The 17,361-nt window shown below is 44.7% G+C and overlaps 1 protein-coding gene across 1 annotated transcript in view; it reads left to right on the top strand.

Moving 5' to 3' along the window:
• The window catches only part of PIK3AP1 (phosphoinositide-3-kinase adaptor protein 1), a 197,880-nt gene that overhangs the window by 112,877 nt on the left and 67,642 nt on the right, over positions 1 to 17,361 (top strand). The window contains exon 3 of the mRNA XM_038743874.1: positions 1,730 to 1,890. Coding sequence (XP_038599802.1) covers positions 1,730 to 1,890 — 161 coding nt within the window. The remainder of the gene's footprint in view (positions 1 to 1,729; positions 1,891 to 17,361) is intronic.

The raw sequence follows: 17,361 nt of genomic DNA, 5'->3' as shown, positions 1-17,361 counted from the left end.
ATTATATTGATTTTATTTTGTTAGTATGTTTGGTTTTTTTCTCTGTCTCCCCCTTTTAGACTGTGAGCCCGCTGTTGGGTAGGGACTGTCTCTGTATGTTGCCAATTTGTACTTCCCAAGCGCTTAGTACAGTGCTCTGCACATAGTAAGTGCTCAATAAATACGATTGATTGATTGATTGATTGATATAATAATAAATAATAAATATAATAATATTTATTAAGTGCTCACTGTGTGTCAAGCACGGTTCTCAATGCTGGGATAGATAGAAGTTAATCAGGTCTGACACGGTCCCTATCCTCGTGGGATTCACAATCTTTGTAGGAGGGAGAGCGGGTATCGAATCCTCATTTTACAGTTGAGGAAACTGAAGCACAGAGAAGTTAAGTGATTTGCCTAAGGTCACACAGCAGGCAAGTTGCAGAGTCGGGATTAGAACCCAGTCCTTCCTATTAGGCCACACTGCTTCTAGAGTTAGTAGGCACAGGGTTGGAAACCTGATGGATGTTGGGTAGGGACTGTCTCTATATGTTGCCAATTTGTACTTCCCAAGCGCTTAGCACAGTGCTCTGCACATAGTAAGCGCTCAATAAATACAATTGATGATGATGATTGATTTGGGTGCAGGAGGCGGACAAGATCCTTACACTCTGGGGAGATAGATGGACACTAAAATAAATTCCAGAGACGGGGAACTGGTAGTAATAATAATAATGGCATTTGTCAAGCGCTTACTATGTGCAAAGCACTGTTCTAAGCGCTGGGGGATACAAGGTGATCAGGTTGTCCCACGTGGGGCTCACAGTCTTAATCCCCATTTTACAGATGAGGGAACTGAGGCACAGAGAAGTGAAGTGACTTGCCCAAAGTCACCCAGCTGACAATTGGCAGAACTGGTACCCTGTTAACACGCAGAAGTGAAACCAGAGTCCATCGGTTTCAATCTCCAAACAGTTGCCCATTCCCACTGCTTGAGAAGCAGCACGGTCTAGTGGATAGAGCACAGGCCTCGGAGTCAGAAGGACCTGGGTTCTAATCCCGGCTCCGCTGCTTGGCAGCTGTGTGACTTTGGGCAAGACGCTTAACTTCTCTGTGCCTCAGTTCCCTCATCTGTAAAATGGGGATGAAGACTGTGAGCCCCATGTGGGACAACCTGATCACCTTGTAACCTCCCCAGCACTTAGAACAGTGCTTTGCACATAGTAAGCGCTTAACAAATGCCATCATTATTAGTGCTCAATAAATACGATTGATTGATTGATTAAAGAAACAAACAAAAAATACGGACCTAAATACTGCGGTGGGCCTTCGACTCCTAGGTGGGCAGTTTGTCCTCTAGACTGTACGTTTTCTGTGGGCAAGGTAAGCGTCTACCGACTCTGTTGCATTGTACTCTCCCAAACGCTTAGTACGGTGCCTAACCCACAGTAAGGGCTCAATAAATGCGAGGACCCTGAACCCCACTGCACTGGACTCGCTTTACTGATGCAGATTTTGTGGCCGTTCAGCAAGTTTCCCTTTTCTCATATAGATCCTCTTTCAGGATTTCCTGACTGACTGTCTCCGACTCTCATTTGCCTACCGTGTTGAGCTGTTTCCTATCTAGTGATGTGTTTGGGGCTTTTGTTGAGGGGGAGGAAAGTGACCAAGCGGGAACATCAATTACGGTTCTCCCTCCTCCTCCTACTCTTCCCGCATTCTGAAGACGGTGGTCTTTCTGGTCGCCTAGATTCTGGCTGCGACTCGGTCACGGACACGGAGCCCGAGGACGAGAAGACCCCCCGGTATTCGAGGCAGATTGCTTCAAGTCCGCAGCAGCAGGTCCCGCTCTTGGCCAGCAGCCCCGCGGGGACACCGATGGTGGTCCAGCCGGCTCGGATCCGCTGTGGGGTAAGTAGGCCCGCTCACGGCGCCTGCCCGCCGGCAGCTCTCCGACGTCCATCGTCATCATCAATCGTATTTATTGAGCGCTTACGGTGTGCAGAGCACTGTACTTCGCGCTTGGGAAGTACCAATTGGCAACATATACAGACAGTCCCTACCAAACAGTGGGCTCACAGTCTAAAAGGGGGAGACGTCATCAATCATATTTATTGAGCGCTTACTATGTGCAGAGACAGAGAACAAAACCAAACATACTAACAAAATAAAATAAATAGAATAGATAGGTACCAGTAAAATAAATAAATAGAGTAATAAATATGTACAAACATATACACATATATACAGGTGCTGTGGGGAAGGGAAGGAGGTAAGATGGGGGAGGATGGAGGAGGGACGAGGGGGAGAGGAAGGAAGGGGCTCAGTCTGGGAAGGCCTCCTGGAGGAGGTGAGCTCCCAGTAGGGCCTTGCAGGGAGGAAGAGATGGGCAGAGGGAGGGCATTCCAGGCCCAGGGGATGACGTGGGCCGGGGGTCGATGGCGGGACAGGCGAGAAATCGGGCCTCCCTTCTCGCACCTTACAATCGTAACTGCGGCCTACCATTCTATTATCGTATAGATAACATGCGTTTATAACGTGTATATCCCATACATAATAATAATGATGGTATTTGTTGAGCGCTTACTACGTGCGAAGCACTGTTCTAAGCGCTGGGGTTGATACGGGGTAATCAGGTGGTCCCACGGGGGGCTCACAGTCTTAACCCCCGTTTTGCAGACGAGGTAACTGAGGCACGGAGAAGCGAAGTGACTTGCCCAAAGTCACACAGCGGAGAAGTGGCGGAGCGGGGATTAGAACCCACGACCTCAGCATGGCTCAGTGGAAAGAGCGTGGGCTTTGGAGTCAGAAGTCATGGGTTCAAATCCCGGCTCCAACGCTTGGCAGCTGTGTGACTTTGGGCAAGTCATTTCACTTCTCTGGGCCTCATTCATTCATTCAATCGTATTAAGAAGCAGCATGGCTCAGGTGGAAAGAGCGTGGGCTTTGGAGTCAGAAGTCATGGGTTCAAATTCTGGCTCCGCCAATTGTCAGCTGTGTGACTTTGGGCAAGTCACTTCACTTCCCTGTGCCTCAGTTCCCTCATCTGTAAAATGGGGATGAAGACTGTGAACCCCAAGTGGGACAACCTGATCACCTTGTAACTTCCCCAGCACTTAGAACAGTGCTATGCACATAGTAAGCGCATAATAAATGCCATTATTATTATTATTATTTATTGAATGCTTACTGTGTGCATAGCACTGTACTAAGCGCCTCAGTTGCCTCATTTGTAAAATGGGGACTAGGATTGTGAGCCCCACATGGGAAACCTGATCACCTTATATCCTCCTCAGCGCTTAGAACAGTGCTTTGCACATAGTGAGTGCTTAACAAATACCAAAATTATTGTTATTATTATTATCCCCAAGCCCATGCTCAAGCAACAGTGCTGCTCAAATGTATACATGTATCATGTATAATGTAAATGTATGCATGTATAATTGTATATATTTATATATTATGTATAAGCGCTTACTTGTACGCTTACTGTATTGTTATGCAACTTAAACGTAATTTAAGCTTGTTAAGCACTTACTGTGAGCCAAGCAATCTGCAAAGTGCTGGGGTAGATAACCACATAATAATAGCAATTATTATTGATATGGTATTTGTTAAGCGCTTACTATATGCCAATCACTGTTCTAAGTGCTGGCACTTAGATTCAAGTTAATAATAATTATTTCGATACTTGTTAAGAGCTTACTATGTGCCAAGCACTGTTCTAAACTCTCGGATAAATACACGTTAATAATAATAATGATGGTACATGTTAAGCACTTACAATGTGCCAAGCACTGTTCTAACCACTGGGGTAGATACAAGTTATTAACAGTAATACTACTAATAATATTTATGGTATTTGTTAAGCGCTTACTATGTGCCAAGCACTGTTCTAAGCACTAAAGTATAGACAAGTTAATAATACAGAAATGATGGTCCTTGTTCATTCAATCATATTTCTTGAGCGCTTACTGTGTGCTGAGCACTGTCCTAAGCACTTGGGAAGTACAAGTCAGAACATATAGAGATGGTCCCTACTAAGCATTTGCTATGTGCCAAACAGTGTTGTAAGTGCTGGGGTAGATATTCATTCATTCATTAAATCGTATTTATTGAGCACTTACTGTGTGCAGAGCACTGTACTAAGTGCTTGGGAAGTACAAGTTGGCAACATATACAGACGGTCCCTACCCAACAACGAGCTCACAGTCTAGAAGGGGGAGACAGACAACAAAACAAAACATGTGGACTGGTGTCAAGTCATCAGAATCAATAGAAGTAAAGCTAGATGCACATTATTAACAAAATGAATAGAAGAGTAAATATGTACAAGTAAAAAAATAGAGTAATAAATCTGTAATAATAATGATAGCATTTATTAAGTGCTTACTATGTGCAAAGCACTGTTCTAAGCACTGGGGAGGTTACAAGATGATCAGGTTGTCCCACGGAGGGCTCACAGTCTTAATCCCCGTTTTACAGATGAGGTAACGGAGGTGCAGAGAAGTTAAGTGACTTGCCCAAAGTCACACAGCTGACAAGTGGCAGAGCGGGATTTGAACCCATGACCTCTAACTCCAAAGCCCGTTCTCTTTCCACTGAGCCACACTGCTTCTCTACCTGTACAAACGTATATACAGGTGCTGTGGGGAGGGGAAGGAGGTAGGGCAGGGGGATGGGGAGGAGGAGAGGAAAAAGATATAAGATAATAATAATGGCATTTACTAAACGCTTACTAAGTGCAAATCACTGTTCTAAGCACTGGGGAGGTTACAAGGTGATCAGGTTGTCCCATGGGGGGCTCACAGTCTTAATCCCCATTTTACAGATGAGGTCACCGAGGCCCAGAGCAGTGAAGTGACTTGCCCAAATTCACACAGCTGACAGTTGGTGGAGCCGGGGTTTGAACCCATGACCTCTGACTCCAAAGCCCGGGCTCTTTCCACTGAGCCATGCTGCTTCTCATACTTAAGAGCTTGCTATGTGCCAAGCATTATTATACGAGCTAGGGTTGATCCAAGTTAATAATAATGATGGTCCTTGGTAAGGACTTACTATGTGCCAAGCACTGTTTTAAGGTAGATAGAAGTTAATCAGATTGCATTAGTGTGGATTAGAAGCAGCGTGGCTCAGTGGAAAGAGCCCGGGCTTTGGAGTCAGAGGTCAGGGGTTCAAATCCCGGCTCCGCCAACTGTCAGCTGTGTGACTTTGGGCAAGTCACTTCACTTCTCTGTGCCTCAGTTCCCTCATCTGTAAAATGGGGATTAAGACTGTGAGCCCCCCGTGGGACAGCCTGATCACCTTGTAACCTCCCCAGCGCTTAGAACAGTGCTTTGCACACAGTAAGCGCTTAATAAATGCTATTATTATTATTATTATTATTATTAAATCCCGGCCCTGCCAACTGTCAGCTGTGTGACTTTGGGCAAGTCACTTGACTTCTCTGTGCCTCAGTTCCCTCATCTGTAAAATGGGGATTAAGACTGTGAGCCCCACGTGGGGCAGCCTGATCACCTTGTAACCTCCCCAGCGCTTAGAATCTATCAATCAATCAATCAATCGTATTTATTGAGCGCTTACTATGTGCAGAGCACTGTACTAAGCGCTTGGGAAGTACAAATTGGCATCACATAGAGACAGTCCCTACCCAACAGTGGGCTCACAGTCTAAAAGGGGGAGACAGAGAACAGAACCAAACATACCAACAAAATAAAATAAGTAGGATAGAAATGTCCAAGTAAAATAAATAAATAAATAAATAAATAGAGTAATAAATATGTACAACCATATATACATATAACAGTGCTTTGCACGTAGTAAGCGCTTAATAAATGCCATCATTATATTATTATTATTATTTAGTCCCTGTCTCACGTGGGGCTCACACTCTTAATCTCCATTTTACAGCTGAGGTAACTGAAGCCCAGAGAATCAATCAATCGTATTTATTGAGCGCTTACTGTGTGCAGAGCACTGGACTAAGCACTTGGGAAGTACAAGTTGGCAACATATAGAGACAGTCCCTACCCAACAGGCTTACAGTCTAAAAGGGGGAGACAGAGAACAAAACCAAACATACGAACAAAATAAAATAAATAGAATAGATATGTACAAGTAAAATAAATAAATAGAGTAATAAATATGTACAAACATACATACATATATACAGGTGCTGTGGGGAAGGGAAGGAGGTAAAATGGGAGGATGGAGAGGGGGACGAGGGGGAGAGGAATCAATCAATCAATCAGTCGTATTTATTGAGCGATTACTATGTGCAGAGCACTGTACTAAGCGCTTGGGAAGTACAAATTGGCAACACATAGAGACAGTCCCTACCCAACAGTGGGCTCACAGTCTAAAAGGGGGAGACAGAGAACAGAACCAAACATACCAACAAAATAAAATAAATAGGATAGAAATGTACAAGTAAAATAAATAACAAATAAATAAATAAATAAATAAATAAATAAATAGAGTAATAAATATGTACAAACATATGCACATATATACAGGTGCTGTGGGGAAGGGAAGGAGGTAAGATGGGGGGGATGGAGAGGGGGACGAGGGGGAGAGGAAGGAAGGGGCTCAGTCTGGGAAGGCCTCCTGGAGGAGGTGAGCTCTCAGTAGGGCCTTGAAGTGAAAGGCCCTCAGTGCCCTCAGAAGGGCAGAGAAGTGAAATGCCTTGCCCGAGGTCACCCAGCAGACGAGTGGCGGGGCCAGGATTAGAACCCAGGTCTTTCTGACCCCCAAGTCCGGGCTCTATCCATTAAGCCCCCCCCAGGTATTGAATCGGATGAGGAACCCGGGTTCAGGCCGAAGGTCGAACGAGCAGATAAGTGGCGGAGCCCTGGTCTATCCATTAGACCACACTGCCTTCTCTGGACCAGCGACTGCTTCGAAGCCCCACCACCGCCCAAGTCCTGAGGGAGTGGCCTCCTGCCCTGTAGGTCATCATCATCATCATCATCAATCGTATTTATTGAGCGCTTACTATGTGCAGAGCACTGTACTAAGCGCTTGGGAAGTACAAATTGGCAACATATAGAGACAGTCCCTACCCAACAGTGGGCTCACAGTCTAAAAGGGGGAGACAGAGAACAAAACCAAACATACTAACAAAATAAAATAAATAGAATAGATATGTACAAGTAAAATAAATAGAGTAATAAATATGTACAAACATCTATACATATATACAGGTGCTGTGGGGAAGGGAAGGAGGTAAGATGGGGGGGATGGGGAGGGGGACGAGGGGGGAGAGGAAGGAAGGGGCTCAGTCTGGGAGGTCAGGGGGCAGGGAGTTCAGGGGGGGACGGTTTAGCTCTGGTCAGATCTGTGTTGGCCATTTAGCGCTTAGTACAGTGCTGTGCACATAGTAAGCGCTCAATAAATACGACTGATGATGATTTGTCCATTTTTTTAACGGGTCGGTTTGTTTTCCGTGGCTCAGTGGAAAGAGCACGGGCTTTGGAGTCAGAGGTCATGGGTTCAAATCCCAACTCCACCACATGTCTGCTGTGTGACCTTGGGCAAGTCACTTAACTTCTCTGGGCCTCAGTTACCTCATCTGCAAAATGGGGATTAAGACTGTGGGCCCCACGTGGGACAACCTGATCACCCTGTATCCTCCCCAGCGCTTAGAACAGTGCTTTGCACATAATAAGCGCTTAACAAATGCCAATTATTATTATTTTCACCCCCCGTGCCTGGCTCTGCTAGGGCACGGGCACCTTTATGCCAACGCTTTCACTTTAGAAACCCGGCCTCCGTCCTCCTCAAGTCCAGATGCCGAGTTCCGCAGCTGGCTTGGCCGTGAGGGAGGGGGGGAAGCTATTCCCACTCCCACCCCCTCCCCCAGACATCAGTCACTTGTATTGATTGAGCACATACTGTGTGCAGAGCACTGTACTGAGCGCTTGGGAGAGTACGGTAGGACAGTGAAGCAGACACATTCTCTGCTCACAACAAGCTAGAGGGGGAGACAGACGTTAATCAATCAATCAATCAATCAATCGTATTTATTGAGCGCTTACTGTGTGCAGAGCACTGTACTAAGCGCTTGGGAAGTACAAGTTGGCAACATATAGAGACAGTCCCTACCCAACAGTGGGCTCACAGTCTACGAGTTAATATAAATAAAATGTTGTGGGGCTGGGAGGGGGAGGTGAATCAAGGGAGCAAATCAGGGTGACCCAGAAGGGAGACATAATAATAATAATAATAATAATAATAATAATAATAATGGCATTTGTTAAGTGCTTACTATGTGCAAAACACTGTTCTAAGCGCTGGGGAGGATACAAGGTGATCAAGTTGTCCCACATGGGGCTCACAGTCTCCTTCTAGACTGTGAGCTCACTGTTGGGTAGGGACCGTCTCTATATGTTGCCAACTTGTAATTCCCAAGCGCTTAGTACAGTGCTCTGCACACAGTAAGTGCTCAATAAATACAATTGATTGATTAATCCCCATTTTACAGATGAGGTAACTGAGGCCCAGAGAAGTGAAGTGACTCGCCCAAAGTCACACAGCTGACAATTGGCGTAGCCAGGATTTGAACCCATGACCTCTGACTCCCAAGCCCGTGCTCTTTCCACTGAGCCACGCTGCTTCTCTAACATAATAATAATAATGATGGCATTTGTTAAGCGCTTACTATGTGCAAAGCACTGTTCCAGGTGCTGGGGGGATAGAAGGTGATCAGGTTGTCCCACGTGGGGCTCACAGTCTTAATCCCCGTTTTACAGATGAGGGAACTGAGGCTCAGAGAAGTTAAGTGACTTGCCCAAGGTCACACAGCAGACATGTGGCGGAGCTGGGATTCGAACCCATGACCTCTGGCTCCATAGCCCGTGCTCTTTCCACTGAGCCACGCTGACATGACCCGGAGGAAGTAACACAGGACTTGGGAGTTAGGAGACCCATGTTGGAGCCCCATCTCCACCACCGCCTTGCTGTATCACCTTGGGCGGGTCACTTAACTTCATCATCATCATCATCAATCGCGTTTATTGAGCGCTTACTATGTGCAGAGCACTGTACTAAGCGCTTGGGAAGTACAAATTGGGAACACGTAGAGACAGTCCCTACCCAACAGTGAACTTCTTTGGGCTTCTGTTTTCTCATCTGTAAAATGCGGGCAGGACGCCTGCTCTTCCTCCCTCTTAGAGTGTAACAGGGACTGGGACCCATCCAATTATCTTCTGCCTTCTTCGGGGCTCAGCACATGGTAGGAGCTTAATAAATACCATCAGTATTGGTTTACAAGGGATCTTTTTGTATATCCTCATGACGCCCTTATGTAAAACAGACTCCTTGCCACCTGGGACGTTGGTCTGGGCCTTCCGGATCTGCAAATAGGCGTCTAATATGCTTGAGTTCCTTCATTAGCTGCCCTAGTCTCCCCCTACATTGGAGTGACTAACGGTATTAGTTTTGGTAGTTGGTAAGTGCTTACTATGTGCCTTTTAGACTGTGAGCCCACTGTTGGGTAGGGACCGTCTCTATATGTTGCCAACTTGTACTTCCCAAGCGCTTAGTACAGTGCTCTGCACACAGTAAGTGCTCAATAAATACGACTGATGATGATGATGATGATGAGCACTGTACTAAGTTCTGGGGAAGCAGTGTGGTCTAGTGGACAGAGAGTCAGAGGACCTGGGTTCTAATCCGGCTCCACCACGTACTTGCTGTACTTAACATCTCCGGAGCCTCACTTCCTTCATCTGCAAAATGGAGATTCAATACCTGTGCTCCCTCCTACTTAATAATAATAATAATAATGGCATTTGTTAAGCACTTACTATGTGCCAGGCACTGTTCTAAGCGCTGGGGTAGGTATAAGGTAATCAGGTTTGTCACCGTCCCTGTCCCGCATAGGGCTCACGGTTTTATTATCCATTTTACTGATGAGGTATCTGAGGCACAGAGGAGTAAAGTGACTTGTCCAAGGTCACACAGCGGACAAGTGGCGAATCTCGGATTAGAACCCACATACTCTGACTCTCAAGCCCATGTCCAGAGAAGCAGCGTGGCTCCATGGAAAGAGCCCGGGCTTTGGAGTCAGAGGTCACGTGTTCTAATTCCGGCTCCCCTGCTTATTGGCTGTGTGACTTTGGGCAAGTCACTTCACTTCTCTGTGCCTCAGTGACCTCATCTGTAAAATGGGGATTAAGACTGTGAGCCCAACACGGGACGAGCTGATCACCTTGTAACCTCCCCAACGCTTAGAACGGTGTATAGTATAATAACCAACGGACACATTCCTGCCCACGACGAGCTCACAATCTAGAGAAAGACAAGTGATAACTAGGCATGTGGTAAATTGATGTTATATTTCTGTTTTATTCATTAAATTATAAATGCCTAGTGAGCTGCCCACAACGAGCTCACAATCTAGAGAAAGACAAGTGATATCTGGGCATGTGGTAAATTGATGTTATATTTCTGTTTTAGTCATTAAATTATAAATGCCTAGTGAGCAGAGATTGTGTTTTACTCTTTTTATTACTTAGGAAATTTATACATATTCTCATATTCTCCATATACCTGTATATATGTATATATGTTTGTACGTATTTATTACTCTATTCATTTATTTATTTTACTTGTACCTATCTATTCTATCTATTTTATTTTGTTAATATGTTTGGTTTTGTTGTCTGTCTCCCCCTTCTAGACTGTGAGCCCACTGTTGGGTAGGGACTGTCTCTATATGTTGCCAGCTTGTACTTCCCAAGCGCTTAGTACAGTGCTCTGCACACAGTAAGCGCTCAATAAATACGATTGATGATGATGTTGCCAGCTTGTACTTCCCAAGCGCTTAGTACAGTGCTCTGCACACAGTAAGCGCTCAATAAATACGATTGATGATGATGTTGCCAGCTTGTACTTCCCAAGCGCTTAGTACAGTGCTCCGCACACAGTAAGCGCTCAATAAATACGATTGATGGATTCAAGAGGGCATTTGTAGCAATCAGAGGGAACTACTACTGAATGTTCTTTAGAAAGCTGGGCACATTCAAAAAATTCTCCAGATATATTCCAATTATGGGAATCTTGAGCAAGCTCTCAGAGTAAACATCTGATGGAAGTGTTTAGGAAATACCTTTCCAGAAACTCTTTGTGACCCTTTTAAGTGTTGGTATGTGATTCCTTACTACCAGAATATTTGTCTTTGGAGGTAACAGGAAAAGCAGTTCCAGCTGATTTTGACACCTGTCTACATGTTTTATTTTGTTGTCTGTCTCCCCCTTCTAGACTGTGAGCCCGTTGTTGGGTAGGGACCATCTCTATATGTTGCCAACTTGGACTTCCCAAGCGCTTAGTACAGTGCTCTGCACACAGTAAGCGCTCAATAAATGCGATTGAATGAATGAATGAATGAACAGTGTTTTGCGTGTAGTATGCACTAAACAAATACCATCATTATAATAATAATAATAATAATAATGTTGGTATTTGTTAAGCACTTACTATGTGTCAAGCTCTGTTCTAAGCTCTGGGGTAGATACAGGGTAATCAGATTGTCCCACGTGAGGCTCACAGTCTTCATCCCCATTTTACAGATGAGGGAACTGAGGCCCAGAGAAGTTAAGTGACTTGCCCAAGGTCACACAGCTGACAAGTGGCGGAGCTGGGATTTGAACCCATGACCTCATGACTCCAAAGCCCGTGCTCTTTCCAGTGAGCCACGCTGCTTCCCCATGAGGGGTGAGCCCCACGAGTATCTTGTATCTACCCCAACACTTAGCACAGTGCTTGGCATGCTGTAAAGTGCTAAAATACCATTATTATTTTTATTATCATTTTGTTATTATTTTTACTAAGAGCTGGGTGGATCCAATGGAAGCAGACTGTATATATTCCCTGTCTCCCCACCCAAGGGTTTACAGTCTAAGAGGGAGGAAAGACAAGAATCATATCTTATTTAATCAGGTGAAGAAACTGAGTCACAGAGAAGTCAAGTGACTTGCCCAAGGTCCCACAGCAGACAAGTAATAATAATAATAATAATGATGGTATTTGTTAAGTGCTTACTATGTGCCAAGCACTGTTGTCAGCACTGGGGTAGATACAAGATCATCAGATTGTCCCATGTGGGGCTTACTGACTTAATCCCCATTTTACAGATGAGGTAACTGAGGCACAGAGAAGTTAAGTGTCTTGCCCAAGGTCACACAGCAGACAAGTGGTGGAGCTGGGATTTGAACCCACGTCCTCTTACTCCCAAGCCCGGGCTCTTGCCATCCCAGTGGCCGAGCTGGGATTGAGAAGCAGCATGGCTCAGTGGAAAGAGCCCGGGCTTGGGAATCAGAGGTCATGGGTTCAAATCCCGGCTCCACCACTTGTCAGCTGTGTGACATTAGGCCCAGCGCTCAGAACAGTGCTTTGCACATAGTAAGCGCTTAATAAATGCCATTATTATTAAGTCACTTAGCTTTTCTGGGCTTCAGTTACCTCATCTGTAAAATGGGGATTAAGATTGTGAGCCCCGCGTGGGACAACCTGATCACCTTGTAACCTCCCCAGCGCTTAGAACAGTGCTTTGCACATAGTAAGTGCTTAATAAATGCCATTAGTATTATTATTGTCACTTAACTTTTTTGGATTTCTGTTACCTCATCTGTAAAATGGGGATTAAGATTGTGAGCCCCACGTGGGACAACCTGATCACCTTGTAACCTCCCCAGCGCTTAGAACAGTGCTTGGCACATAGTAAGCACTTAATAAATGCCATTATTATTATTATTATTAAGTCACTTAACTTTTCTGGGCCTCAGTTACCTCATCTGTAAAATGGGGATTAAAATTGTGAGCCCCAAGTGGGACAACCTGATCACCTTGTAACCTCCCCAGCGTTTAGAACAGTGCTTTGCACATAGTAAGCACTTAATAAATGCCATTATTATTATTATTATTGTCACTTAACTTTTCTGGGCTTCAGTTACCTCATCTGTAAAACAGGGATTAAGATTGTGAGTCCCAGGTGGGACAACCTGATCACCTTGTAACCTCCCCGGTGCTTAGAACAGTGCTTTGCACATAGTAAGCACTTAATAAATGCCATTATTATTATTATTAAGTCACTTAACTTTTCTGGGCTTCAATTACCTCATCTGTAAAATGGGGATTAAGATTGTGAGCCCCATGTGGGACAACCTGATCACCTTGAGTCCTCCCCAACGCTTAGAACAGTGCTTTGCACATAGTAAGCACTTAACAAATGCCAATATTATTCTTGAAGCCCAGGTCTCCTGACTCTTAAGCCTGTGCCCTTTCCACCAGGCCACGATGGAGTTTACCATTCATTCATTCATTCATTCATTCAATCGTATTTATTGAGTGCTTACTGTGTGCAGAGCACTGTACTAAGCACTTGGGAAGTACAAGTTTCTAGACTGTGAGCCCCCCTTCTAGACTGTGAGCCCGCTGTTGGGTAGGGACCGCCTCTATATGTTGCCAACTTGTACTTCCCAAGCGCTTAGTACAGTGCTCTGCACACAGTAAGCGCTCAATAAATATGATTGAATGAATGAATGAACAAGTTGGCAACATATAGAGATGGTCCCTACCCAACAACGGGCTCACAGCCCACCACTCAATCTGAGGGCCCAGAAGAGGGGAGGGCAGGCTTTGGATTCATTCATTCCATCGTATTTATTGAGCGCTTACTGTGTGCAGAGCACCAGACTAAGCGCTTGGGAAGTCCAAGTTGGCCACATCTAGAGACGGTCCCTACCCAACAGCGGGCTCACAGTCTCGAAGGGGGAGACAGACAACAAAACAAAACATATTAACAGAATAAAATAAATAGAACAGTAAATATGTACAAGTAAACTAAATAGAGTAATAAATCTGTACAAACATATATACAGGGGCTGTGGGGAGGGGAAGGAGGAGAGGAAAAAGGGGGTTCAGTCTGGGAAAGCCTCCTGAGCCTTGGTGGTCCTCATTGCCCGGACACTGGGGGTGATGCTTTTAGACTGTGAGCCCACTGTTGGGTAGGGACTGTCTCTATATGTTGCCAATTTGTACTTCCCAAGCGCTTAGTACAGTGCTCTGCACACAGTAAGTGCTCAATAAATGCGACTGATGATGATGATGATGCTCCTGCCTGGTGGAGCAGTGCTCCCTGCTGCTGGTTATCCTCACGCTTCAAGTCTGAAAGAAAAACCAGTTAAATAATGATGGCATTTTGTTAAGCTCTTACTATGTGCAAAGCACTGTTCTAAGCGCTGGGGAGGATACAAGGCGATTGGGTTGTCCCACGGGGGGCTCACAGTCTTCATCCCCATTTGACAGATGAGGGAACTGAGGCCCAGAGAAGTGAAGTGACTTGCCTAATGCAACAAAGCTGACAAGTGGCAGAGCCGGGATTTGAACCCATGACCTCTGACTCCAAAGCCCGGGCTCTTTCCACTGAGTCACGCTGCTTCTCTAAATCCAAAATAAAAGAATCCAGAATAAATCCGGAATAAAAGTGGGCAACTAACTGGTTTGGGGATGTGGAAGTCGGACTTTTGAGAAGATGCAGACCTTCTTCCTGAGTTTAATATTACTCTACTATAAAGCAGCATGGCTCAGTGGAAAGAGCACAGGCTTTGGAGTCAGAGGTCATGGGTTCAAATCCTGCCTCTTGCAATTGTCAGCTTTGTGACTTTGGGCAAGCTACTTAACTTCTCTGTGCCTCAGTTCCCTCATCTGTAAAATGGGGATGAAGACTGTGACCCCCCGTGGGACAACCTGATCACCTTGTAACCTCCCCAACACTTAGAACAGTGCTTTACACATAGTAAGCGCTTAATAAAATGCCATCATTATTATTTCCCCTCTTCCTAATCCACTTTGATATCTGTCTTCCCCCAGTAGGAGCTACAGGGGGAAGCAGCATGGGGTAATAATAATAATAATGATGGCATTTGTTAAGCACTCACTATGGGCAAAGCACTGTTCTAAGTGCTGGGGAGGATACAAGGTGATCAGGTTGTCCCACCTCGGGCTCACAGTCTTCATCCCCATTTTACAGATGAGGTAACTGAGGCACAGAGTAGTGAAGTGACTTGCCCAAAGTCACATAGCTGACAATTGGTGGAGCCGGGATTTGAACCCATGACCTCTGACTCCAAAGCCCGTGCTCTTTCCGATAGAGAATGGGCTTGGCAGTCAGAAGGTCATGGGTTCTAATTCTGACTCCTCCACTTTTCTGCTGTGGGGCCTTGGGTCAGTCACTTCACTTATCCGTGCCTCGGTTACCTCTTCTGTAAAATGGGGATTAAGACTGAGCCTGATGAGGGACAGGGGCTGTGTCCAACCCAATTTACTTATATCAACCCCAGCGCTTAGTACAGTGCCTGGCACATAGTAAGTGCTTAACAAATACCACATTGATTGTTATTATTATTATTATTGATAATAATGAGGTTCTTTGGGGCAGGGTGTCTACCAATTCTGTTGTATTGTACTTTTCTGAGCTCTTAGTACATTGTTCTGCACATAATAAGCGCTCAAAAAATACCATTGATTAATTGATTGGAGGCAGAAGCTGCCAGTCAAAATCAATCAATCAATCGTATTTATTGAGCGCTTACTGTGTGCAGAGCACTGTACTAAGCGCTTGGGAAGTACAAGTTGGCAACATATAGAGACAGTCCCTACCCAACAGTGGGCTCACAGTCTAAAATGTTATTAGGGTCTGCCAGTCACAGGTTAGAGAAGCACCATGGCCAAGTGGATACAGCACGACCCTAAGAGTCAGAAGGACTTGGGTTCTAAATCCGGTGTGACCTTGGGTATGTCCCTTCACTTCTGTGTGCCTCGGTTCCCTCATCTGTAAAACGGGTATTAAAACGTGAATCCTATGTGGGACAGGGACTGTGTCCAACCCGATTATCTACCACAGTGCTTAGAACAGTGTCTGGCACAGTAAGTGCTTAACAAATACCATCATCATTGTTATTATTATTATTATTATTATTAGAGTTGGGTCAAGTTTACACTGTGATCAGATATGAGCCCACTGTTGGGTAGGGACTGTCTCTATATGTTGCCAACTTGTACTTCCCAAGCGCTTAGTACAGTGCTCTGCACACAGTAAGCGCTCAATAAATACGATTGATGATGATGATGACTGTCTCTGTATGTTGCCAACTTGTACTTCCCAAGCGCTTAGTACAGTGCTCTGCACACAGTAAGCGCTCAATAAATACAATTGATGATGATGATAATGATGACTGTCTCTATATGTTGCCAACTTGTACTTCCCAAGCGCTTAGTACAGTGCTCTGCACACAGTAAGCGCTCAATAAATACAATTGATTGATTGATTGATTGATCAGAGGCTGCTGGGAAGTTCATGTGGTTATTGTTGTATTGTACTCTCACTACAGTGCTCTGCATACAGTAAGGGCTCCATAAATATGACTGACTGACTAACTGGTATTTACTGAGTACTTTGTGCAGAAAAGTGTACTAAGCGCTTGGAAGGGTACAATTCAGTTGGTAGATTAATCCCTGTTCTCAAAGAGTCTACGGTCTAACAGGAAGTTTTCAGAATATATTCCCCCCTCCACCCTATCAAGGCAGAGAACCAGGGGCATTGAGGATGTTTTCCAGTGGCATCTTCCCCTTCCCCTCCTCTGGTGTCTCCACTAAAAGGTCAGATTCCCTTCCATTCATTCATTCATTCATTCATTCATTCATTCATTCATTCATTCAATCAATCAATCAATTGTATTTATTGAGCGCTTACTGTGTGCAGAACACTGTACTAAGCACTTGGGAAGTCCAAGTTGGCAACATCTAGAGACGGTTCCTACCCAACAGCGGGCTCACAGTCTAGAAGTCCCTTACCTACTGTCCTGCTGTGCTGGCACCATACCTGTATATATGTATATATGTTTGTACATATTTATTACAGTGCTTTGCACATAGTAAGCATTTAATAAATGCCATTATTATTATTATTATTATTATCCCCCCTTACCTCCTTCCCCCCGCACAGCACCTGTATATATGTATATATGTTTGTACTTATTTATTACTCTATTTATTTTACTTGTACATATTTATTCTATTTATTTTATTTTGTTAATATGTTCTGTTTTGTCGTCTGTCTCCCCCTTCTAGACTGTGAGCCCGCTGTTGGGTAGGGACCGTCTCTATATGTTGCCAACTTGGACTTCCCAAGCACTTAGTAGAGTGCTGTGCCCACAGTAAGCGCTCAATAAATACAATTGATTGATTGATTGATATGTATATATGTTTGTACGTATTTATTACTCTATTTATTTTACTTGTACATATCTATTCTATTTATTTTATTTTGTTAATACGTTCTGTTTTGTCGTCTGTCTCCCCCTTCCAGACTGTGAGCCTGCT

The sequence above is a fragment of the Tachyglossus aculeatus genome, chromosome 3, assembly GCF_015852505.1.
Source record: "Tachyglossus aculeatus isolate mTacAcu1 chromosome 3, mTacAcu1.pri, whole genome shotgun sequence".
Taxonomy (NCBI): Eukaryota; Metazoa; Chordata; class Mammalia; order Monotremata; family Tachyglossidae; genus Tachyglossus; species Tachyglossus aculeatus.
The sequence above is the reverse complement of the archived record's forward strand: the minus strand, read 5'-3'. Positions and strand labels throughout refer to the sequence as shown.